This window comes from Astyanax mexicanus, chromosome 1 (assembly GCF_023375975.1).
Source record: "Astyanax mexicanus isolate ESR-SI-001 chromosome 1, AstMex3_surface, whole genome shotgun sequence".
NCBI classification, from domain to species: Eukaryota; Metazoa; Chordata; class Actinopteri; order Characiformes; family Acestrorhamphidae; genus Astyanax; species Astyanax mexicanus.
In genome coordinates this window covers 126,858,310-126,883,363 of record NC_064408.1, presented here as the reverse complement: position 1 = coordinate 126,883,363, position 25,054 = coordinate 126,858,310, and the positions used below count along the sequence as shown (strand labels likewise).

At 36.6% G+C, this 25,054-nt stretch overlaps 1 protein-coding gene and 1 long non-coding RNA gene across 5 annotated transcripts in view; both read left to right on the top strand.

The window, feature by feature from the left end:
• Positions 1-2,005: 2,005 nt before the first annotated feature.
• Positions 2,006-4,375, top strand: LOC125785752 (uncharacterized). Of its 2 annotated transcripts, none has more exons than XR_007428098.1 (3): positions 2,006-2,071; positions 3,222-3,273; positions 4,335-4,375. It is a non-coding gene; the product is annotated as an uncharacterized LOC125785752 (long non-coding RNA). The 2 variants fall into 2 exon arrangements; XR_007428099.1 differs by having other exon boundaries at positions 3,222-3,277.
• Positions 4,376-6,755: 2,380 nt separating this feature from the next.
• The window catches only part of LOC107197167 (NACHT, LRR and PYD domains-containing protein 4E-like), a 75,472-nt gene continuing 57,173 nt past the window's right edge, over positions 6,756-25,054 (top strand). For all 3 annotated transcript variants that reach the window (XM_049468764.1, XM_049468753.1, XM_049468742.1), the window contains exons 1-7: positions 6,756-6,857; positions 7,322-7,429; positions 7,564-7,677; positions 9,842-9,890; positions 10,171-10,360; positions 11,062-12,850; positions 18,624-18,797. In XM_049468764.1, the coding sequence (XP_049324721.1) occupies positions 6,808-6,857; positions 7,322-7,429; positions 7,564-7,677; positions 9,842-9,890; positions 10,171-10,360; positions 11,062-12,850; positions 18,624-18,797 (2,474 nt within the window). In that variant the 5' untranslated portion in view covers positions 6,756-6,807. The remainder of the gene's footprint in view (positions 6,858-7,321; positions 7,430-7,563; positions 7,678-9,841; positions 9,891-10,170; positions 10,361-11,061; positions 12,851-18,623; positions 18,798-25,054) is intronic.

The window sequence follows — 25,054 nt, the reverse complement described above, 5'->3', positions numbered from 1 at the left end:
CCAAGAATGACAAAAAAGCAAAAACAAAAGAAATCTGTAATTGGGCAAATATTTTTTCTTTTTTACAGAATTGTATTTTTTTAATTGTGGTTTCGTTTGGATTACAGGTCATTCAATATTTTAAATTTACATTTTAATAATACATCTAAGCATCTGGTTACTATTGAAACCTTTTCTAACTCTTTTTCTCTGTAATTTGAAACAGGAAACAATAGAATTAAAATCTGCCCAAACTTTTACCCGCCTCTGTTCTCAGTGAGGAGCCGCTGGCGGACTTCTCCTCTATTGGCTCTGGGTGCTTAGCAACAGCAGCGCACTACATTTCTCGGCGGAAGGATCAGCGATTATTATTAATAATAATAATACCTATTATAAGATTACTATATTAATAATAAACTATTATATCCTGGATGTTTCTAGAAACAGTAAGACAGGTGAGTTCAGGTGAGTTTCAGTGGTTTTAAAGCAGTAGTTTATATTAGCGCTGCCCTCACGCGCTCTTTATGCGCGCTGTGATTCGGCGCGAGACGCTCTCCTGTCAGATTCCTGTCACATTAGCCTGTTAGCAGCTAACAGAGTTAGCAGTGAATTAGCCCCGTTTCTCTTAAACTGTTTAATAAACTGAGAAAAACACTAATAATTTATGGGTAAGTTATCAATGATGATATTAAACAACTTTAGTTTAAACTAGTGTTACTTAAACGCTGATTTAAAGTTAAAAGTAAGGAACCGGCTATATTATCTGGTTTCCCAGCGTTAGCTTTGTTAGCTGCTGAATGTAACGTTACCCAAAGTTTGTGAGGAGGAAGAGCATTTATTAACTATTTAATGTGACTAAGAAATGTTTTAAACGGTTTAATGAAACTAATTGCCTCTATTCTTTTGGTTCTTTTAACTAATATCTGTTTTAAATCTAATTTACCTCGGTATAAGAGTAAATTATCTTAAAATTAAAGATTCTAGATTTATTGCTTTTTAGCTAATTAGCTAGCTAATAGATTTGAGGTTTATTTACAGAGTTCTAACTTCATTTTTAGTTTTTTTCCAAACATTACTTAAACATTTACTTCTTATTTTAGTTCATATATTCATTTCTGCCCAGTCTCTCTCACTCAAAGTCAGCTATATATATGGTTCAAAGATAAAAGATATCTATAATTCTGAATACCATTTTGTGGTCTATAAGGGATGCTAGTCTTTGAATTATTAAGTTGACTAAATATTCCTCTCCCTTGTTCTGGATTAACGATTCCTTTCCCTTATCCTGTACTAATTATTGTATTATTGAAAAAATTGGAGGTGTGTGAACAACACATTTTGCTGTTTATTTGTTTAAAGTTATACAAACATTTTTTTTGCATTTGATAGGTGTATTTAAAAAAAAAAGGTAATATATAAAAGTAAATATATTTTCATTTTTTGTATGAGTTTTAATTCAGAAAACATACAATTTTAAATAATAATGTAAGAATTTAACATTTAAATTAATAAAAATTTTAATAAATTCTCAAAATGTAGGTCTGTAAAATGCTAAATGACGTTCATTAAATTTAGTTTTTCATCAGTGGAATATTAAAGTTATTAGTTATCAATTTTATTATGGTTTTTTATTGTTGTATTTTATTTTATTTGTGTATTTAAGTATATATCAGGTTACTTTAGATACTGTAGTGTTAGTTATTGTCATACTGGGAATGCTGCTTAAGAAATGCAAACCATTATTATTTTACACATTTTCAGAATGTTCCTGGAACATTACGTTTGTAATGCTACAAGCCAACCTTTTTAAAAACATTGCTGAATGTTCCTATAGAGATCTCTGCTAACTGGCCACTGGGTACAGACTATGCTATTTATTTTGTTTTTATGTGAAGATATGCCTGAGACGCACCTGAAAACATTCTTACAGTTTTGACAACACAATCTAAAACCAGACTAACCAGTTTATGCTCACTGAACAACTCTTTCTGTGTTTTGATCAGACACACAGCTCAGAAATACTTTCAGTTTATGAAGAGACACTGCGTTCTTACACAGAGGACTTTTCACTGCAGAACTCAGAAATATAAAGGTAATAATAATATTTGATTAACTTTAAATCTTCTCATTTTTATATAAAAAAATACATTCACTCTAATACTGTGAGTTTGATCTTGTTGGAAGAGTTTATATTGAATTTTAATGGACAGAAATACAGCAGATTTTATGGAAGTGTTCACATGTTGAAAAATATTTCCTGTGGAAAAAACGAGGCAGCTGTTTTAGATGGAGCTAAGTTCAATTCAATACAATTTTTTTTTTATTGTGCTTTTTTTGTTACAATGAATGTTGTCAAAAAGCAGCTTTACAGAAATGTGGTCCAAGTCTTTTATGAGTAACACCACAGAAAAAACACAGCATAAGTTCTAAAATAAACAAACCAAAACATTTGGCACAATCTTCTTCCTGAAAATGGATTTATAAGTGACCTGTAGATGAAAGAGTTCAGAAATCAGAATTTTCAGTTAAAGGGAGGATGGATTTACTGAAGGTTATACTGCCTAATCTGGCAACCCTTCGGCTTTCTAATCAGCTTGATCAGTATATTTACTGTGGATAAAGATCTGAGCACACCGAGGAAGGGAGACAAGGACAAGTTTACGGTCTTAGTGACTACAGTTGTCATATGGTGTGACATGAATGTTTTTGTGTATTGAAATAAAAATAGGTATAATGTCGTAATGTAAGTCAATTTATCCTGAATATTTAGCTGTGTTACCTTTGTGTTATTGTTATTGTGTTATCGTTACCTTTTGCATAATTTTTCCTTATCTACGCAAATAGGAAGATGTTTAATCAAAGTATTTCAATATACTTCAAATTATTTTGGGAATACCTTTTTATACTAAAATTACTAAATTCTTGTAACCTTTGCTGGCACCATTCCTCATATGTCACATTGAAGTTTATGATGAGTTTATGATAAATAACCAAAATCCTTATTTTTGCACTTTTTATTTTAATCTGTCTAATGTTCGCTACAGGAATTGTAATAACCTTTAGTAAATCATTGAACTTTTTTATATTTACTGCATCATTTCTTAACAATGAAGGATCAGAAAGCTTTTGATGTATTGTTAAAAACAATGTACCACTAAATATTGTGGCACATTTGCTTCTACTTAAAGAAACAAACAGAAGAACCATGTGTTTATAATATATGTCTTACCTGTTTTTTACAGTGGACTGACACCGGGTCAGACTGAACTTTTCATTTTGCATTCAGAAGTCGGAGTAAGTGAGTGAATCTGCATGAATGAATGAGTGGTGCTGAATAAATGTTATATTTGTGAATAATATATTTTCTATAACATATGTATCTAATAGCATTATGTGTGTATTTAAATGCAGTTCATATCATTTATTGTGACAAAATAGTCATACGGTGTGACAAGAAAACTCTGTCACACCATATGACGTTTCATGTACCTAGCATGACTTTAAGCAATGTGGCTTTATGCTAACATCATAAAACCATGCTAACAAAAATATGACAATATAGTTTTAAAGGTAATATTGACTGAAAAGTAAATTCATTTGGGCATTTTTGTGTAAAATGGGTCACACCATATGACAGTGCAAAATGGAACTGAAGCAGAAAACATAAAAAGAGGTAAAACACCCTGTAACTGTCAGTGTCCTACTGAGGTGTTGTTCCTCCTGAAAGAAGAAGAACCCCTGCTCCCCTAAAGGTCTCCAAACAATAGCCTGTTTAAAAAAAGTACATACGACATATTCCTTTTTGGGACTAAATGTTTTAGTTAATGGTGGCTTCAAAATATTGTGCTCGAACTTTAAGCCAAGCAGACTCACCAGTAGAAATCTGGGTCATTAATATATGATTGATTAAACAGAAAATAAATTAATTTGCTTGTTTTTATTTAAAATCGTATATATTTAAAAAAATATTTAAAATTGTATTCTAAATCCAACTAACACTTAATGTGATTGGGACCGTCACACAATATGAGCTCTTTTCTGATTTGACTGATAATTTTGAAAAAAAAAAAAGTTAATCCCATAAATGCTCTGTAAGTTCATATAAAACAGCACTTTTTAAACAATATCATCACAGTTTTGACATATTCTTCTATGATTTACATATATTTGACACACACACAGGACCAAGTGAACCACCCATATATATATATAAAATTTCCCTAATTTCCCCAAACTCACAGCTCACACAGCCCCTCCTCCACACTGCTGCTGTGTTTACGGTTCAGTTTAAACTTCAACAGCACTTCTGATGTAACGAGAGTAAAATGTGCTCCAGCAGGTTTTTCTCTTTACAGGAAAAGGTGCAACATTAAAGTTGGTGCTTGGGAAAAAAAGGTATGTGTGTTTATCAGAGTTCTACGTATGGTGTAACACAGCATTATATAAGACACTAGACTATGAAAATGAGGCATAAAGTAATATGTAATATTCTGATAATTATGATAATAATAATCATAATTCCTTAAATTAATTTTGAAAAGATAAAGGGATAAAAATTTCTTTTTTTTTCTACGTCCAATTTGAATTCCAATTTAAAGGAAATTTTTCATTTATGGATTTAAAATGTATTTCTTTATATTTAGGGAGAACAGGAGATTTTAAGTACTTTAAGTCGGGTAGCTCACATCTCAGTTAAAGTAATCAAATATAAATATATTACTGCTTTCATTCTGTGTGATGTAGAATTTACCATATTTGTTTATCTATCCAATCTTTCATTAATAAAGATTTTCTTCTGCTTCATATGAATCTATTATTCCACATCGAAAGCTTGTGGAGGCTGAAGTAGTTTGTAGATCATTTTCCAGAATATCAGGACTTCCTGGTGGAGGGCAGAGAGTTTAACCGGTAATTTGTATTAACCGGTATATGTATGTATTAGTAGGTATTAATTTATTTTAAATTCACATTTTAATAAATCTATGGTAGCTGGTTGCGTCTGAAAACCTTTGCTTACTCTTATTTAAATCATACATACAACAGTAAATTTAAGTAAAATATATCTAAATACAGGGTTAAATACACATATCTTGGTGGCTACACACAGCCAAAAGGGAATAAGTAATTTTGCCACAGAAACCTCTGTACAGGCATAAATCCACTTTGAACAGTCTTTACTCCTTTTAAACTTCTCCTGAAGCACACGTCTCCACAGTGGAAAATAACAGCACTAATAAATAGGTCCACACAGAACAAAGATTGAACTCAGTCCCTATTAATATACATTAGAATTAGTACATAAATAAATAAATAACTATTTTAACAAAACATAGGTTTTATTGTTCTAGATACCTACCTTAATTAAGTGATTAAGTAATTTAAGTAATTTTATATTTATTATTATTTAAAAAGCTAGTGTCGGTTAATTGTGGAAACAGAGCAATGAATATTTGAATGTAATAATTTGTATTATTATTAGAAGAGCACATACACGAGTTTATTTATAAAAAATGCAGTACATGCCAATGACACTAGGTGGAGGCAGTGCTTCTTTCTCTCAACAAGAAGAGCTATTGCAAAAAAATTGAATATCAAAAAAGTTATATTTATTTTATAGATGTATTACATCTATGTAAACAGAGTGACCTGTTTTAAGCATTTATTTATTTTATTGTTGATGATTATAGCCACTTACAGCCAATGAAAAATCAGTGTCTCAGAAAATTTGAATATTATATAAGACCAATTGGTACTTTTGTCAGTGTGGGCAGTGTGCCAAGTCCTGCTGGAAAATGAAATCTGCATCTCCATAAAAGTTGTCAGTAGCAGAGGTTCAGCATGAAGTGCTGTGAAATTTTGTGGGAAAACAAAACTGCACTGACTTTAGACTTGATAATAAAACACAGTGGATCAACACCAGCAGATGACAGACATGACTCTCCAAACCATCACTGATCATCAGTAAATTTTACATTTCATTTAAAGGAAATCAAGGGAGCAGAGTCTGGAGGAAGAGTGGAGAGACACACAGTCCAAACTGCTCGAGGTCTAGTGTGAAGTTTCCACCAATCAGTGATAGTTTGGAGATGCAGATTCTTAAGGTTAATATTCAGTGAGAAAGTTGAAGTTAAAGCGCCGGGACAACTTCAACAAGACAACGACCCTAAACACTAAACACTGCTCCAAATCTACTAAAGCATTTATGCAGCGGTACCGTGTTCTGGAATGATCATCTCAGTCCCCAGACCTGAATATTATTATAAATATGTGGTGTGATTTAAAGCAGCTGTTCATGATCAGAATCCTGAATCAAACCTGACTGAACTGGAGATGATTTTACTGTGGTTGTCTGCTATATGATATATTTAACTGAAATTACTCATCCGAAAAATCAATGATTTAATCATAAAAATTATCAGGGGTGCCCAAACTTTTTCATACCACTGTATTTAAACTGTTTAAACTTAAAGCAGCACAGGGAGCAGCAGAACTCAAAGCAATGTGATGTGATTTAGAGTTTTTAATCCGGCTCTTTCATATCAAACTAAAATAATGTTTCTATTCTGATTCAGCAACATAATAATAGTTAGTATTATTGATTATAGAGTTGTGTATATTTATGGTGTTGTGTAATGTAGTAATATTACTAGTAATTATTTCATTATAATAATTATAACAACAGTAAATTTCTCTGTAATCTGTAGGCCAATTTGTAATGAGGGTGAATCACATTTTTATGTATTGTTCCCTGTTTTGTTTGTTTATCAGGTATTATTTAATGCAGTCATTGTTGGCAGTGTTCAGCTGTGTGTGAATAAAGAAGAGTAAATGATGGATCTTCAGAATCCCAGCAGCGAAGAAGGACCTCCTGTCCTAAAGTGAGTAAATTAAATGTGTCCACTAATTAGCATCACTGGTGTCTACTATCTTGTAATTAGTCAGTGGGTCTGTATATAGGGCTACAGGTAGTCACTGTGCTGTTTAATGACATGGTAATTTTACCACCCTAAACATGGACCAGAGGAAGCGAAGGAAACAGTTGTCTCAGGAGATTAGAAAGAAAATTATAGAAAAGCATGATAAAGTTGTCCCTGCTGTGAAACATGGTGGAGGTTCTGTTATGTTCTGGGGCTGCTTTGCTGCATCTGGCACAGGGTGTTTTAAATCTGTGCAGGGTATATCGAAACCTCAAGTCTATTAAGGGATTATAGAGAGGATCCCTTGATGGAAAACGTTCATTAAAACATTGTGAAAAAAATTAGTTTGGAACCTGTTTTAGGAAAGGAAGTAATTACTCCACACTTTACTCTCATCATGGATCATCATGAAGATCTGTTTTCAGGGAGAAGAGAGCAGCATCTCCAGCCCCCAGTGGAGTGTCTATGAAGAGTGAAGGGTCCATGGTGGATCCTCCAGGGTTCAGCAGTGGAGGAGGAAGCTCTGGGTCTCGGTACATCACTGCACTAAACTACTGTTCTGTTCTGAGAGTGAAGCTCTTCAGTTCCTGATCTTTATTAAAGATGTGCTGTGTGTTGGAGTTTCACTGTGTAAATGCTGGAGTTTCTCTGTGTTTAATGTTAACAGAACTGAAACCCAGAGAGCAGCTTCTCCAGAGCCCAGCTGTGTTTCTATGAAGAGTGACCAGTCCTTGATGGAACCTCTAGCGTTCAGCAGTGAAACGGTGACCTCTGACCCACAGTGAGTGAAACATTAAACCTTTTTACTGATTTTTACTGTAATTTACCTTTTGAATGCATAAAACACACACACATACACACATGGACAAAATTGTTGGTACCTCTCAGTTATTGAAAGAAAAAACCCACAATGGTTACAGAAATAACTTAAATCTAAAAAAATATATTATAGAAAAATGATGCAAATGAACAAATGAGAATCTGTCAATGATTTTGAACCGTGGTTCAACAGAATTATTTTAAAAAGTAAACTCATTGAACAGGCCTGGACAAAAATTATGGTACCCCTGAAAATAATGTGACCAAAGGGACTTGGTAAATAAAGGTATGTCCACTGATTAGCATCACAGGTGCCTACCGTCTTGTAATCAGTCAGTGGGCCTATGTATTGGGCTACAGGTAGACACTGTGCTGTTTGGTGACATGGTGTGTATCACACTCAACATAGACTAGAGGAAGTGAAGTAAAGAGTTGTCTCAGGAGTTTAGAAAGAAAATTATAGACAAGCATGTTAAAGGTAAAGATTATGAGACCATCTCCAAGCAGCTTGATGTTCCTGTGATTACAGTTACACATATTATTCAGAAATTTAATATCTATGGGACTATAGCTAACCCCCCTGGACATGGCCACAGGAGGAACATTTCTGACAAATCAAAGAGATGGATAATACTAATGATAACAAGGAACATCAGTGTCAGATCGCACCATCTGTAATTGTTTCAGCCAAAGTGGATTCAATGGGAGACGACCAAGGAGGACATCATTGCTGAAAACAAAACATAAAAAAATCAGACTGGAATTTGCTAAACTACATGTTGACAAGTCAAAATGCTTCTGGGAGAATGTCCTGTGGACAAACTAGACAAAAATTGAACTTTTTGCCAAGACACATCAGCTCTATGTTTACAGAGTTAAAAATGAAGCATGAAGAAAAGAACACAGTCCCTACTGTAAACCATGAAGGAGGCTCTGTTATGTTCTGGGGCTTCTTTGCTGCATCTGACACAGGGAGTCCTGAATCTGTGTAGGGTACAATTAAATCTCAAGTCTATCAAGAGATTCTAGAGCTGGATGTTCCCTTAGGCAGGGCCAATAATCATTGTGAAGAGTGTTGTGTCTGGCAGTTTTGATTGTTGTCTTTCTCCAGTCATCTCATGTATCATTAACACAGCAATTAAGATATTATCGTAGACGTTATGTATCACACATCCCTAATCTATATATAGACCCTACTGGAAAAACCAGCTCATACCAGCTAAAGCTGTGTTTTGGAAACTGGTAAATGGTTTCTAGCTGGTAACTGGTGTATAGCTGGTCAGAACATCTAAAGCCAGCTTGTAGTTGGTCTGTACCTGGTAACTGGTAGCTGGTTTTAGATGTTCTGACCAGCTATGAACCAGTTAAGTTATTTAAGTTATCAACTTATTGTACAATAAATGAACAACATTGATCATTTCTTCCACCCTTGATATTTCCTCTGATTCCTCTGAGTGCTGAAATTGCCCTGCTAGACTTTCTTAAATATTATTGATGGCAAACTAAATCTAATATAAGCACTGATTTGTTTCTCCTTCTTTCGCTTTGATACAGAGCACATTAGCACTAACTGGTGCTATATGTGTCTGGTAGACAAGAACAATTTTGATTGTTTAGCCTCAAAAACTGTTTTACAGTTTATTAAAAACATGACTTTTATTGCTTGTTTAATGACAGGGAATATAAAAAAAACTTTTGTTGTGCATATATTTAACATATATCAGGTGCTGGGGTGAGTAAATACATCAAGGATTGGGCAGAATGTGTTCTAGTACAATACATCGAACAGATCCTCCATCTTTCTCTTGATTATATTCCAGAAGATCTCTCGTTTTATTCCAGAGCTTTATGTAATTATTGTATGTAATATTCGTAGAACAAATTAAGCATTGACACAGTGGTTGAAAGCAACAGGTTTTTTTACACCTGCAACAAAACTTCAGATAGAGGGTTGTATAAATTACAAAAATATTTATTTACGTTATAAGAAATCTTAAGAGACATTTAGAAAAGTATTATTTTAATAGATATTTTAATTAAAGGTCTGTATTTTAGTTTTATCTAATTTTCTGATATTCTTTACTTAATAATTAATAATCATAACATATTTTATTTTTCATCCACAGTAAGGAGAAAATAAACAATTACAGGGAAAAACTGGACCACATATTCAAGGTGAGTATTTGTGATGGGGATTTTTTTACATTTCAGTTTTTTTCAATGTAAAATGTTGATACTAATCCTAATTTATTAACCTACAGTTTCTGGAGTATTATAACTGTAATAATGTTAATATGATGCTATATGATGCTGTTATATATGATGCAGTAACGTGATGTTTATATCCTTTTACACACTAGAGCATCCAAAACTCTTTCTTATTCAGATCAGTGTCATCATCTCACTCTCTCTGTACTGTAACAGCTGTAGTGATTCTCTGTTTGTTGTTAATCAGGAGCTGCAGCAGAAGTTTATCTCTCTAGTGAAGAACGAGCTGAACACATTCAAGAAGATCCTGAGTTCAGATTACCCAGCATGCTCTGAGAGAGAGGAGGAGGATGATCAGAGAGAGGGGGTGCTGATGATCACACTGCACATCCTGAAGAACATGAAGCAGACAGACCTCGCTAACACACTAGAGAGCAGTAAGAGTTCTGGGTCATGACCCTGGGTACCAACTTAAAATGTATTTCCTCTATATTTTCGTCGGTAACTGGATTTTGTAGGATAATGTACTGTAGCAACAGTCACCGTGGCTACTGCAGTCCTTAAACCTAACACCTACTGATTTTTGCGCATCTAAAAAACTATATTTATAAAACATACTAACAGTAATAATATTTAATAAAATAAATCTCTGTTTTTAAACAAAGCTGATATTCTGGCCAAGTTCAGCAAATATTTCTCCATATATTGTACAATTTTTCATTCATGTTATTATCATGAAAGGCAGGCCTGAATCTGATATAAATAAAATCAAATAGAATAAATATAGCATTTGTGAAACAAATGTTTCATATAATATTGTATGATAAGTCGATAGTCTAATTATTGTGACAGGCTTATTTAAAACAATACATATTGTTGAAATTAACTGAATAGTATTTGGAATTTGTTTTGTCTTTAAGTTGTTGATGACATAAAACACTGACAGAACTACTAGGCTTCTTCAGTATACAGGATATAATACTGAATCACAACACGAGTTAAAATGTAAAAACGACTGTCCGGACCTTGGCCTGAGAAAAATGTCTTTATCTGGACCTTACTGAATTGTAATTAAATACCCCTGGTCCAATGCATGATAACACCTGAGACATGTTTCTTTTTGTCTTATTGTTATCAGAAGTAGCCCCAGCATGTCAACAAAAGCTCAAATCCAAACTGAGAGATAAATATCAGAGTTTTAATGAAGGAATTTCAGGCTATGGAAACTCAGCACTCTTAAATGAGATTTACACCGAAGTCTACATCACAGAGGGAACATCAAGGAACATCAATCAAGAACATGAGGTGAAGCAGATTGAAGCTGCATCCAGGAAAAAAACAACACAGGAAAGACCAATCAAATGCAACGACATCTTTAAACCCTTACCAGAGCAGAACCGGCTCATCAGAACTGTACTGACTAAAGGAGTTGCTGGAATTGGAAAAACCGTCTCTGTGCAGAAGTTCATTCTGGACTGGGCTGAAGGAGAAGTTAATCAGGATGTTCTCTTCATATTTCCACTTCCTTTTAGAGAGCTGAATCTGATGAAGGAAAAGAAGCTCAGTGTAGTACATCTTCTTCAGAGCTTCTTCCCAGAAACACAAGATTTAAAACCAAACCATTATAAGAGCTACAAGATCATGTTCATCTTTGATGGTCTGGACGAGTGTCGACTGCCTCTGGATTTCCAGAACAATGAGAACTTGGAGGATATAGAAGAACAAACCTCAGTGGATGTTCTGCTGACGAACCTCATCAAGGGGAATCTGCTTCCCTCTGCTCTCCTCTGGATCACCTCTCGACCAGCGGCGGTCAGTCAGATCCCTCCTGAATGTTTTGATCAGGTAACAGAAGTGCGGGGTTTCAGTGACCCTCAGAAACAGGAATACTTCAGGAAGAGGATCAGTGATCCGGACCTGGCCAACAAAGTCTTCACACACATCAGGTCATCAAGAAGCCTCTACATCATGTGCCACATACCAGTCTTCTGCTGGATTACAGCCACTGTTCTAGAGAGAATGCTGAGTGAAGCTGAGAGTGGAGAAATCCCCAAAACACTGACGCAGATGTTCACACACTTCCTGATCTTTCAGATCAAACACAAGAGCCAGAAGTACAGTGGAAGTAGTGACACTGATCCTCAGCAGACTAGAGAAAGTATTCTGGCTCTGGGGAAACTGGCGTTCCAGCAGCTGGAGAAAGGAAACCTGATCTTCTATGAGGAAGATCTAAAAGAGAGTGGCATCGATATTAGAGAAGTATCAGTGTACTCAGGAGTGTGTACCCAGATCTTCAGGGAGGAACATGAGCTGCACCTGGAAAAGGTCTTCAGCTTTGTACATCTAAGCATTCAGGAGTTCCTCGCTGCTTTATATGCATTTCTCAAGAGAAAACTTCCAAAAGAACAATCCACTGAACAACAAACCAGTAAAGCTTTCAAGCTTTTCAGCAGGTCAACGATGACTGGCTTCCTCAACAGAGCTGTGGACAGAGCCTTACAGAGTGAGAGTGGACACCTGGACCTGTTCCTTCGTTTCCTTCTGGGTCTCTCGCTGAAGTCTAATCAGAATCTATTACAATGCATACTGACACAGACAGAGAAGATCTCTCACAACAACGAGACAGTCAGATACATCAAGAAGAAGATTGAGGAGAACTCCTCTCCAGAGAAATCCATAAATCTGTTCCACTGTCTGAATGAACTGAATGATCACTCTCTAGTGCAGGAAGTGCAGAAATACCTGAGTGGAGGTGGTGACTGTCGTCTTCATCAGGCCAGGCTCTCTCCTGCTCAGTGGTCAGCTCTGGCATTTGTGATAGTGAACTCAGAAGAAGAGCTGGATGAGTTTGACCTCAGAAAATACGATCCATCAGAGGAGTGTTTTCTGAGGCTGCTGCCAGTAGTGGAAATATCCAGAAGAGCTGTGTGAGTATTTTTATTCAAAACATCACACCATTTTTTTAAGAACTGCTGATATTTCGAATTAGTTTCCAGTGGTTGATTCACATTATTCACATTGTTGTGTTAGTAAATTTCCTGTGTATTTGTGTATATTAGTGTTATTTATACAAATCTCTTTTTTGATCAATGTTGTTAATGTCTGAACAGTTAAGATCATTTATAGACTAATGAGCTACAGTCCTATACAAGGGGTTGGGTAAGTTGTGTGTTTTATGTTTTTTAGTGAAAATAAATGCACATGCTTTGCAGAAACACTCAAAACTATCACTGGGTGATATGACCAATATGGTGCAGAAATGGGACTATGGTGAAAACTTTATGTATATCTTTAGGTCAGATTCCCAGACTGGTCTATATTGAACCTTGTCTATGATTTTTTTAGCATTTTGAATGGAGATTTCCAATTGAAAGAACAGCGTGGTCTAAAAAATGGCCAATAATGTACAATCCTATGAAGTTTGGGCACCCCTGATAATTTTCAACATTATTCTACACAGATCATATGTTGTACAGATCAGCTGTTTAATGAAATATATTAACACACACATTGATTCTTGAGAAGTGAAATGGAGTTTACATCATTTACAGAAAGTGTGCCATAATTCTTTAAACAAAATTATGCAGGTGCATACATTTAGGCACCCCAACATAAAAATTACATCAGTATTAAGTAGATCCCTCTTTTGCAGAAATAACAGCCTCTTAACGATTCCTATAGCTTCCAGTCAGAGTCTGGCTTCTGGATGAATGTATTTTGGACTATTTTTCTTTACAAAACAGCTCTAATTTAGTCCGATTTCTGAGCATTGTTGTATTTTCAATAATATTCAGGTCTGGTGACTGAGATGGCCATTACAGGACTTTGTACTTGTTCCTCAGCATGAAGACATTAGTAGATTTTAAGCAGTTTTTAGGGCTGTTGTCTTGTTAATGCTGGCTTGTCCATATGTGCTTTAGCACATTTCTCCTTGTGCAAAGTGCGCAAAATAGTTGAATGATGCACACTGACACCATCTCATGCAAGATGTAGGTCTTTGGAACTGGACTGAAATGTTTATGGATTATAATGATATGGCCACTGTAACAAGATTCAAGATTTTTATTGTCACAGAGTACAGGTGTACATGTGAGTGAAAAACGTGGGTGCAGATTCCCACCAATGTGCAGAAAACAATACTTACAAGAAGAATAATAAAATAAAATATAATATAAAATAAGACATAAAGATATATTTACAGTATAAACACTATACACAATACACTCAATAACAATACACATAATAATTTACACTAGACAAATATTGCAGAGAAATATGTTAAGTAAGACTGAATAAGTAATAAATGATGCTATGTAGATATGCAGATATCTAGGGTGTGTCTGTGGAAGTAAGGAAATAGTCCAGTATGTGACAGAAGTAAGTAAGTAAGTAAGTAAAATTTATTTATATAGCACTTATCCCAGACAGTTGTCACAAAGTGCTGTCACCCGCAAACAAATTATATGGAATATTAAAACTATCAATAATCAGACCCAGAGGTAACATATAAAGCGAAAATAATAGTGGTCCCAACACTGAGCCCTGTGGAACACCACATGACAGTGGAGTAGAGTAAGAGACATAGTTTCCCATTGGTTTGTTTTTTCATTAATGGCTGAACAGAAGCGTGCTTAAAATAAGAAGGAACACAACCAGACGACAATGACGAATTTATAAGAGTTAATACTGTTAGACCTACATCCGGCAAAACTTAAAAATAAAAATACTGACGATGGTATAACATCTAAAGGACTTGTAGAAGGGTTCAGTTTCTTAACCACATACATAAAATCATAGTTTCAATTGAATCCAAAATTGCAGAGACTTTTCGGGGACCAAAATTAAATGAATGGTTCACAGGTTGAATACTCGATCTAATTCCCCATCACCTTTTTATTAAAAAAGGATAGAAATTTATTGAAATCCTCAACCGAGAAGCAGGGCATAGCTGTAACTGAAGGAGCAACTATATTGTTTATGGTATCAAATAAAATCTTGGGATTTCTTTTAGACAATAAGATTAATTTAGAAAAATAAGAGGACCTGGCTTCCTTCACTAAAACATTAAAAGAAGAACGAAGATCTTTGAAGTAGAGGCGGTGCACTTCCAACCCAGTAGCTTTCCATAATCTCTCAGATCTGCGACACTTCAGCCTGAAAGAACGAATCTCCTGTGTTATCCAAGGAGCAGTGTTATGGATAGCTTTAGACCTAGTCTTTAAAGGGGCCACTTTCTCCATTATCACAGAGCAATGTTCATTGAATGACTGCATTAAAAATTCAGTATCATCAGAATCTATATTAAAATCAGTGTTGAAAATTGGTGAACTGATTTCTGAGCTATCAAACGAGAACAAAATGTTCTTTTAGGACAGAGAGGGTCTGCATTGTCAGAGAGATTGAAAAAGATAGCTCTATGATCACTGATTTGAAGATCTTCACAACACACCTGGTTGATGTATAGTCCTAAAGAAAACACAAGATCCAGTGTATGACCAGCTTTATGAGTGGGACCAGAACCAAACTGCCTCAAATTAAAGGAATCAGTTATACATAGAAATTCAGTGGCTACACAGTATGTTTTATCATCAATATGCAAATTAAAATCTCCAACCAATAAAACTCTATCCAACTTAATAAAAAAGTCAGGAAATCCGTAAACACAATTAAAAACTGACCAGCTGGACCTGGAGGTCGATACATTAAAACACAATAAAAAGGCTTTATCCTACCAACTTTAGTGAGTTGCATGTGGAATAAGTGTTAGTGTTTACTAGCTAGCAAACATACTGCTTGTTCCAAACAACAGCAAGGCCTCCTCCACGAGCAGACGAGCAAGGAGTCCCAATGACAGAGCAGTCCGGAGGGTTCATTTAAATGAGTATAGTCCATATCTCGTTGCCATGTTTCAGTTAAAAACAAAAAAAACTGTTTCGTAAAAACAAGTAATTTAAAACATGAGCCTTATTTGTCACAGAACGTGCGTTAATTAAACATATCTTACATGTGAACTCAGAAGTGACCATACTAGAAGAGGGGAGATTTGAGGCGCATACAATGAGAAGAATCAAACTCTGACCACCATATTCACGGTCTTTCCGAAAACGCTGGTAAGGTCTCCGAAGAACAACTGGAACACAACGCCGCCTGATCTTCCAATGAGAAAACCAGCATCTCCCTGGGAATCCCTGGAGCACAAAGCTGGAAATCAGCGGCATGAATCTTCCTCCAAAGACAACAGGTTTTCACCTGGAGACCGGCTCTTTTTCCTCTCTTTCTCCTGCTGCTCTTCGTCCGCAACGACTCCGCCTTACTCTCCCAGCCACACAGCACTGGTAGCTCACTAACAGGTGAGCAAAACGCCGGTCTGGGGAAAGTAAAGTTCTTAGCAGCAGTGAAATTTTCCATAGAATGTCTAATCTGCAGTAACATCTGCCGATCGTAAACCAAGGCAGCCAATGAATCATGAGCACATATAAGCAGCACCAGAGCAAATAAAACAGATAAGACGGAGACAACCAGGCAGGGGCAGCGTCAAAGCCAAACACAGGCGCCATCTTGCCCATCCCATCCCAGCCAGTATATATTCTCACTCCGAATAATTATGAGTAAGTGCAGGTAAGGAATGAGTTGGGTAGGGATTGGGGAGTACAGGGGGCAGAATGCTGTATAATATGGAAAAGTCTGATAGACACAGTGTAAAGTAAAGTGCAGGGTGCAGAGTTTGTATGGGTGTCAGTGGGGTGGGTTGGGCAGAACACTGTTTTACTGTCTGTTCCACAGCCTGATCGCCTGGTGGAAGAAGCTGGCTAGTTCAGATCTTCAAGCTTCTGAGCCTCCTTCCCTTCGACAGCTGTGAGAACAGGGAGTGGCTTAGTGAGACGGGTCCTTCATAATCCTTTTGGATTTCCTCAGGCAGCGGTTGGTGTACAAATGCAAAAGGTTTGGGATCTGAACCCCTGTGATGTACTGCGCTGTACACACTACCCTCTGCTGAGATTTCCTCTCCAGAGCAGTACAGTTCCCGTACCAGGTGGTGATGCTGCCAGTCAGAATGCTTTCCACAGTGCAGGTGTAGAAAGTCCTGAGGATGCTGGCTCGCTTGTACTCCTCCGTATCCCCAGACCTCAAAGCAGCGCTGCGTATGCTGAGAGCGGAGCGGACGTCACGGTTTAACCAGGGCTTCTGATTGGGGAAGACGCGCACTGATCTGGAGGGCACTACGTCATCCACGCACTTGCGTATGAAGGCGGTGACTGTAACAGCGTTCTCGTGGATGCTGCTTGACGAATCACGGAACATCTCCCAGTCCACGTGATCAAAACAGTTCTGAAGAGTATCTTCTGATTGGTCAGACCAACGGCACACCTCCTTGGTGGTGGGCAGCTCTCGTTTCAGCCTCTGTCTGTAGGTGGGCAGAAGCAGAATGGAGGAGTGATCTGATACACTGCTGCAGGGAAAAAAAGCTTAAAGTTGAAGATTAACAAATGGAAACAAACTAATAAAGAGTTTACAACTAAATTACATTTCCTTTTTACAACATGCTAGGGTGAATTCGGGCCCAAAAAATCTGACCCGACCCAGCCCGAGCCCGTTCTGCCCGAGCCCGACCCAACCCAAACCATGAACTGCCATTATGAGCCCGACCTGATCCGCCCCATGAACTGGCTGTTTTAGGGCTGTTTAAATGAGCGAAATATGATCAGAATTATGTTTATTAACACTGAAACATAGAAGAATAGAACTATTATTTAATTAAAATTATTTTTAAAAACATCTATACACAGTGCTGCAAGTCAAATGCAGACAAGCGGAGGAGTTCACGTGCGCCCAGAACTACGTGATTATAAAATTTTTCATTTTTTGTTATAGTTTAATTTAATTTTGTTTTTCTTTTTTCTCCTACAGTTCCGTAAGCTTTAATTCGTTTTTAGAGTGGGCTTGCTAGTTTTTATTAGTTTTCACACATCTTAGAGAGAGAGAGAGAGAGAGAAATTTGCGTGTTCTGGTGTATGAGCTACTCACTGGTAAAGGTTCTCACACACTGTATCTCCTGTTTCTCTGTTATTTCCCTCGCGCTCATATTGTAATCCCATACATAATTCTGCAGTTTCTCAGTGTTTTCTGTCGTATTTTGCGGCTAGCGCGAGCACATTAACCAAGAACTAATGCCACAGATCATAAGGTTCTGCGCGCTGCCTTTTTGCAGAATCCAACTCCCTGCTGAGTCCGACTCTGCTTCACGAACAGAATCGGCACGACACCGCCCACTGTACAACTCCGGAAGGGAAAACAGCGCTTATGAATAAATTAAACACGAAAGTGAGAGTATTCTATCAGTAATTTCAGTTTGTTTTAGAGTCGGTCCTCGGGTCAGGCTGGGTTCGGGCAGAGAATCTAAGCTCTAATTCTTGGTAATAAGCTCAGCTGTGAGCAGGAACTTTCAGGTGAATTTCAGGTGAACCAAGAGGAAAATTGTATTGCTTGTTACTGCATGATTACAATCTCAGTAAAAAGAAACATGGGTACTTTAGATAGTCATTATATTTTACAGTTTATTTCTGTTTTATAACCTTGTCCTTTCAAATATTCCTTTAGGTCAGGACACTATAAAGAATAGGTTTTCTTATTTTTACTGTATCAAAATAGTTTCCCTGTATAATTCATAAGTAAAAGTTTGTGTTTATTTTTGTTTTTCAGACTAGCTTCATGTAATCTTGGAGGAAAGATGTGTGAATCTCTAGGATCAGTTTTAAACCTGGAAAACTCCTCCCTGAAAGAGCTAGACCTCAGTAACAATGACCTGCAGGATTCAGGAGTGGAGCTGCTCTCTACTGGACTAAAGAGTTCACACTGTAAACTGCAGATTCTGAGGTCAGTGTTGCTGTTACTTTATTCTAAACAGACTAAGGGCTAATAAGAGGTGGGGCTTAACTAAAAGGAATGCATAGGGTGGGTGTAAGTGATAAATCCAGGTGTCTGTATTCATGGGTTAATGTCAGTATTTTTCCACCGTAGTATTTTTCCACAGTGATTGTACTGTTATATTCATATTTCCTCTCTTTTTTTTTGTTCAGCTTGTGTCCGTTTTTTCATGTCTCTATCTAATCTTAACAAAACTACAGGTGACACTTGTAGTTTTACGTTCACACAGTAGGTAATTTTGTTTTGATTCGAACCGCTTCAGTATGTAGTATTGAAATCTGATACATTGATAGCATTGCAACATTGTCTAAACAGCCAGATTAGAATGCTCTGTTCCATTAATCTTAGATATTGGCAGTTAATCGATTTTATTAATTAATTCGATTTTACAGTTAATGACAGTGTTTAAATAAAAGGATTAAAAATGAATTCTTTCACATTAACTTTTTTGTGTGACTTGTCTACTGCTTTATTTCTCAGTTTTCAGTCACAAACACATGTTCTGACTTATAATCCTGTGTCTGTCAGTGTCTGAGTTTCTCTGCAGCTGTGCACAAGGTCAGAGTGTGATATGAGTTTGTAAACAGTGCTTTAAAAATTGAGCAGAAAGCCTTCTTCTGCACTACTCTTCCATATAGCCTCTCCTTATGCAAAGTGCGCTGAATAGTTGACTGATGCACACTGACACCATCTCATGCAAGATGTAGGTCTTTGGATCTGGTCTGTGGGTTGACTATGCACCTTATTCACTCCGTGCCCATGTTGAAACCAAAGCGAGGCTGGGGGGTATGCTCCAAAACCTAAAATTCCAAGACAGCGAGGTAGCCAGTGTTCTGTTGAACTGTGCTACCCTGTCAAACCATGCTACCCTAGTGTATATTTAAAGTAAAAATGCCAGAAAAGTAGCATATATAAGATTTCTTTCGGTAGAATATTTGGAAAGCCTGAATCAATATATTAGGAGATAGTTTAGAGTTAACAGGGATGATTATAACCCGTGTTTCTTCATTGCTAATTTCTTATTAGTTTTATTGTTATTATCAACAGTCATTAACACATTTGTTACACTCAGATAAATAATGGCAAGGGGCTCCGCTTGTTTAAAGTACCCTCGTAGAACAGAATTGTCCTAAACTGAGAACCACATTTTGATAGATAGCACAACTTGACAGAACACAGGCAGAATATCCACCAGTTTAAATGACAGCACTTGTCTGGACAGATAACATAATAAAAATAAATAAAAAAAAGAGGTTCCTAGGGTTCTAAACATGGTCAAGCTCTATGTATCTCTTGATCCTAGATTGTGCAAGATTGTGACACTCTGACCAAACTCAGGAGTTACTAATAAAATTCAGAACCTAATTTAGTGGGAGGAAAACTTGAACAAGCAAATACTAGAATACATCAAAGCTTGCAAAAGTAGAAATTTTACTAGTTTCCTAACAACATCAGCCACAACAAAGCAAAACCAAAAAATAAACATTAGATAAACCAAGCAAAAATAATGTCCAAAAATTAAATGATAATCCAAGCAAAAATAATGTCCAAAAATTAAATGATAATCCAAGCAAACATAATGTCCCAAAAAAAGGTTCAATGATAATCCAAGCAAAAAATGTCCAAAAATTAAATAATAATCCAAGCAAAAATATAATGTTCAAAAAAAGGTTCAATGATAATCCAAGCAAAAATAATGTCCAAAAATTAAATGATAATCCAAGCAAAAATATAATGTTCAAAAATTAAACAAACACAAGAATCCAACAAAACACCCAAAATTGTATCCAGGGCCCAACACATATCAAACAAAACCAAACAAGCGAGGCAAAAAAAAAAAAAAGGAATAATCTCCCCCAGCTCCTTGATGTATCTCCACCGGTTAGAGAACGATTACATTGCCAAGGACAAAGAGGTAAAATATAAAACAAAAAGGAGCCAAAAATTGCTAGGTCTTAAAGCAGCATTGCATTCTCTGGCCTGCCTTCTCCCTGACCTTGACTCTCAAAAAACAAAATGGCTCCCCTACTTCCTGTTTCCTGTAGGCTTATATTCAAAATAAGAGTCACCTTTTTTATACTTTCTGTGGAGTAACCTAAATAACACTATTTGAAATATATGATAGTATTAATCTAAAGTAGGTCTTACCACAGGTCCCCTTATGTAGTGGCATCGCAAGATTTCTGGGCTGTTTTACTAAAAGAATACAGTAACTGGATTGAGGGTTTTGTGCACAACGTGGAAAGAAGCTAGGTAATTGCCTCTGTTTGCTTTACTGAAAATTTGCATGTTAGCTAGCTTGCTAGCTAGTTAGTTACTAGCTAACTTAGTGACTGCAGAAAAATACCCTGTAGTTCATCTAACTACAGTCCTCCTTACAGGCTTTACTGAACTATCCATGTTAACTTGTAATATCAAACCAGATATGAATGTTAACACAACCATTAAATGCCATATACAGTCTAGATGACCATGCAAGTGTACAACCTTGTAAGACCAGTCTACCCACGGTAAGATATTTTTGGCCTTTATAAGATTTCTTTCGTTCTTTCTTTTTTTTTCAAATTTATCCTAGTTTCTCCTTCATTTTGCACATTACCCAACCCACTTATTAGGACTCCCCCTATCATGTGGGGAGGCAGCGCCCAGGGCAGGAGTGGGCACAAGCCTTTTTATTGCATATAAGTACAAGTATATGTTGGTAAGAACACCCTTCACTTAAACATGTTTCATTCAAAGATTTAAAAGGTAAAAAAAATTGTAATTTTATGAATTAATATTACTTAGAAGTAGTGCTGGGCAATATGGGAAAAATATATATTTTTTTATATGACGATAACGATTTATATGATGATATACCACATTTATATAAATCAATTATAAATAAATTAACAAATACGAAAATGAAGGTATTTAATCTTTAATTTTTTATTTACCGTTTTAATTAGTTTCAGTTAAGGAGAATTTTCGTTAACAATAAGGCTTGGTTATTTAGCTATATGGTGATTATCATGCCATAGCTTTATATAAAATTAAAATAGTATTAAAAAACAGATGACATCACAGAATATTTTCTGGATCCCGACCGGCCAAGGCAAGTGATGCACTTATTTGCGTGTTTAAAGCTCCGCAGGTGGATTAATGAGTGCGCGGCTTGTGGGGATCTGGCGCTAATTCTACTGCTTTGGGGCTGCATGACGTTCAGTCTCTCAGCCTGCCAGTCAGACTACAGTGTCAGCAGATAAATCAGGTGCGTTTTTGTACAGGACAAACCATTCAAACATGCGGATGAGCTCTCAGCACCCGATAATTAAAAAAAATCACACAGTCTCTGTCTGGCTTAGTAGAATAGAAGCTAATAAGCTTATAACAACATTTAATAAAAACAGAAAAATATATAAAAAATAGGAAAATAACCAACTAAACTAAGCTTAAAATGCTAAAAGAATTATAATCTAACGAATTCTGAAAGATTAAAACGAAATAGTGAATCCTCAAAGCAGTAGCTTCAAGACAGAATATAAAGCTTTACCAGATTCAAAATTATGAATCTTGGAGAAGTCACATGATCGGCTGAACATGATGGCGGCTTAGATTTTTGCTCTCAGCTTGATGACCCCAATTTGTTATTTTTTTTCCCGGTTAGACGATCTTTGGCTGCATTAAAAGGTGTTTCGAGGCTTTATAAGTCGACATGGCATCAAAATCCAAGAGCTCCCGTTCGGACGTTGAGTCTTTAACAGAAGTTATGATGGAGAAGTTACTCGACAAACAGCGGGACTACCTGGAGCCTCGTCTCGCACTCCCGCAGTGGTTTCCGTCCTTGTCCTCCACCTCAATAGAGATTATGCGAGCGCATCGAATCTACAATGAATCAGCAACTAGACGAGGAGAGACCCGTACGCTGATTTTCAATGTGCTTCGTTACACGACTCGCCAGGCTATACTGCGCTCGGCCAAAAAGGAGCCTCTCAGTGTTGATGGCCGTATTATCCGTTTTGCACCAGACTTTAGTAATCACACAGTGAGGAGACGACGTGCATTTGCGCTGGCCATGTCTGCTGTCCGAGACAGAGAGATGGAATTTTTCCTACTTTAGTAGTGCTGAAGATCAAGGGTGGTGCCCAGTTTCGCTCTTTTACATCTTCCAAGGAAGCTAAGAACTTTCTGAACGTTGTTTCTGGGCCCCCCGCACGCGTAAATGATGGGTGAGATTGATTCTTTCTGAAACTCCCTGGTTATTTTCGGTGAACATTGCTTTTTGGAGTTGTAGCAAGGCATATTCACCTTAAGACTTGACGGGAATCACTGTCTGTAAAATGGGTCTTTAGGATTTGAGCTGGAGCTGTTCGCTGCCCCATATTCTTTTTTTGGTCACGGACCGACAACGGTTTATTGTTAATTCTATGTTTGGTTATATTTGCATGGTTCAGGTTATTCTTAAGGTTTTGTGTGTTGTCCATTGTTATCTCTTTTTGTCTCTTTATTGTTTGTCATTGGAGAGGGTTTTTTGTGGTAAAGTGAATGTTGTCATGTGCTTTAACTATTATAACCGATTGCTTTGCTATGTTGGTGTTGGGTTGTGGAGTTTTAAATTACTGCCCATTTTCTGTCACCGGCTAAGACGAGTGCGGATGTGTTCTATTGTTCTGTTTAAGATTTTTAAACAGTGGTTGGAATGAAGCTGGACTCTCTGGTTACAATAGCTGAGAGGAGGACTTTGAATAAACTGCTTTCTATCATGAACAATGATAGTCACCCACTTCACACCACCATTGTAAAGCAGAGGAGTGTGTTCAGTGGCAGACTGCTGTCACAGAGCTGCACAACAGACAGACTTAGAAAATCCTTCATTCCAAGAGCCATCAGACTCTTTAACTCCTCCCATCAGGGGCGGGATGCTGCTGCTGACTGAGTTTAATCCAGTCACACCACATGGACTTTATTCAACAACTTAATTATTTACACTAACACTTCCCCAACCTCACTTACATTCAAGTACACTTTACTCATGATTGGGTATTCACATATTCACATTCTCTTTTTAGAACTATATTTGTTTCAGATGCATATTTATATTATATTTCTATGTCACATCAGCCACTTTCATAATCAGTCATTGCACATTGCTCTGTTAATTATTTAATTATTTAATGAACATTAACAACATCTACTGCACTGCTCTGTTTACAGATATATCTTACCTTGTATAATATGTTTTTTATAGCCTTATATTTTTTTCTATTCTTCTGTTTTAATTTATGTTTGAATCTGTTTCTTATTGTAATGTGTTGTTTCAGCTGGATGCCTAAATTTCCTTCAGGATAAATAAAATATCTATCTATCTATTTATCTGATTATTGGCCGAAACTGCAGTAGGCTACATCTAAATTTATCTGGAGAGATAAACGGCCGCGCCTCAAAAACTTTACTCTTCAGAGATGAAGGGAGGAAGGTGGTTTAGCGGTCCCTAACTTTAAGTTATATCATTGCTCATTTGTTCTGAGACCATTGATCACTTGGATAGACTCAGGGACTAGTGTGTTAAGGGCGACCAATTGAACAAAGTCTTACAAGACCGTGGAAACTGGAGGCTGTCCTATTTGCGAATCTCAGCAATAAACAGTGTAAATTACGCCTGGGACCAATCATCTCCTATCTCATTGTGATATGGTGTGAGATGGAAAAATTTTGCAATATTGCTTGCAAGTGGCACAAGTTCTCCCCAATCTTTAATAATAATGGATTATTGATTGGATGTAGGCCCATCACCTCGTCTCCATGGGCTAGTAAGGGAATCGCTCATTAAGGGAAAAATTTTGGCGATAGCGATTTTCTACCATTCGAAAATATACAGTCCGCATTTGATCTTCCCAAGTCCTCATTCCGTTTTTATTTACAACTTAGGTCTGCACTTAAAGCGTGTGGCATATCATTGCAGCAACCCCTACCTTCCCATCCTCTTTACAATATTTTTTTCAATTCAGATACGACCAAGGGTCTAGTGTCCAAAATTTATCGTTTTTTGCTTGAGGCTTCTTACTTGCCGCTGACTACATATACACTCTGGAAACGGGACTGCCCAGAATTGGATAGCGAGTTTGGTTGGTCAGAAGTTTGGTCTTTTATACAAGAGGCCTCCCGGAATCCAGACCATCAGTTAATTCACCTGAAATATGTGCATAGGGTCTATCTCACCCCTCACA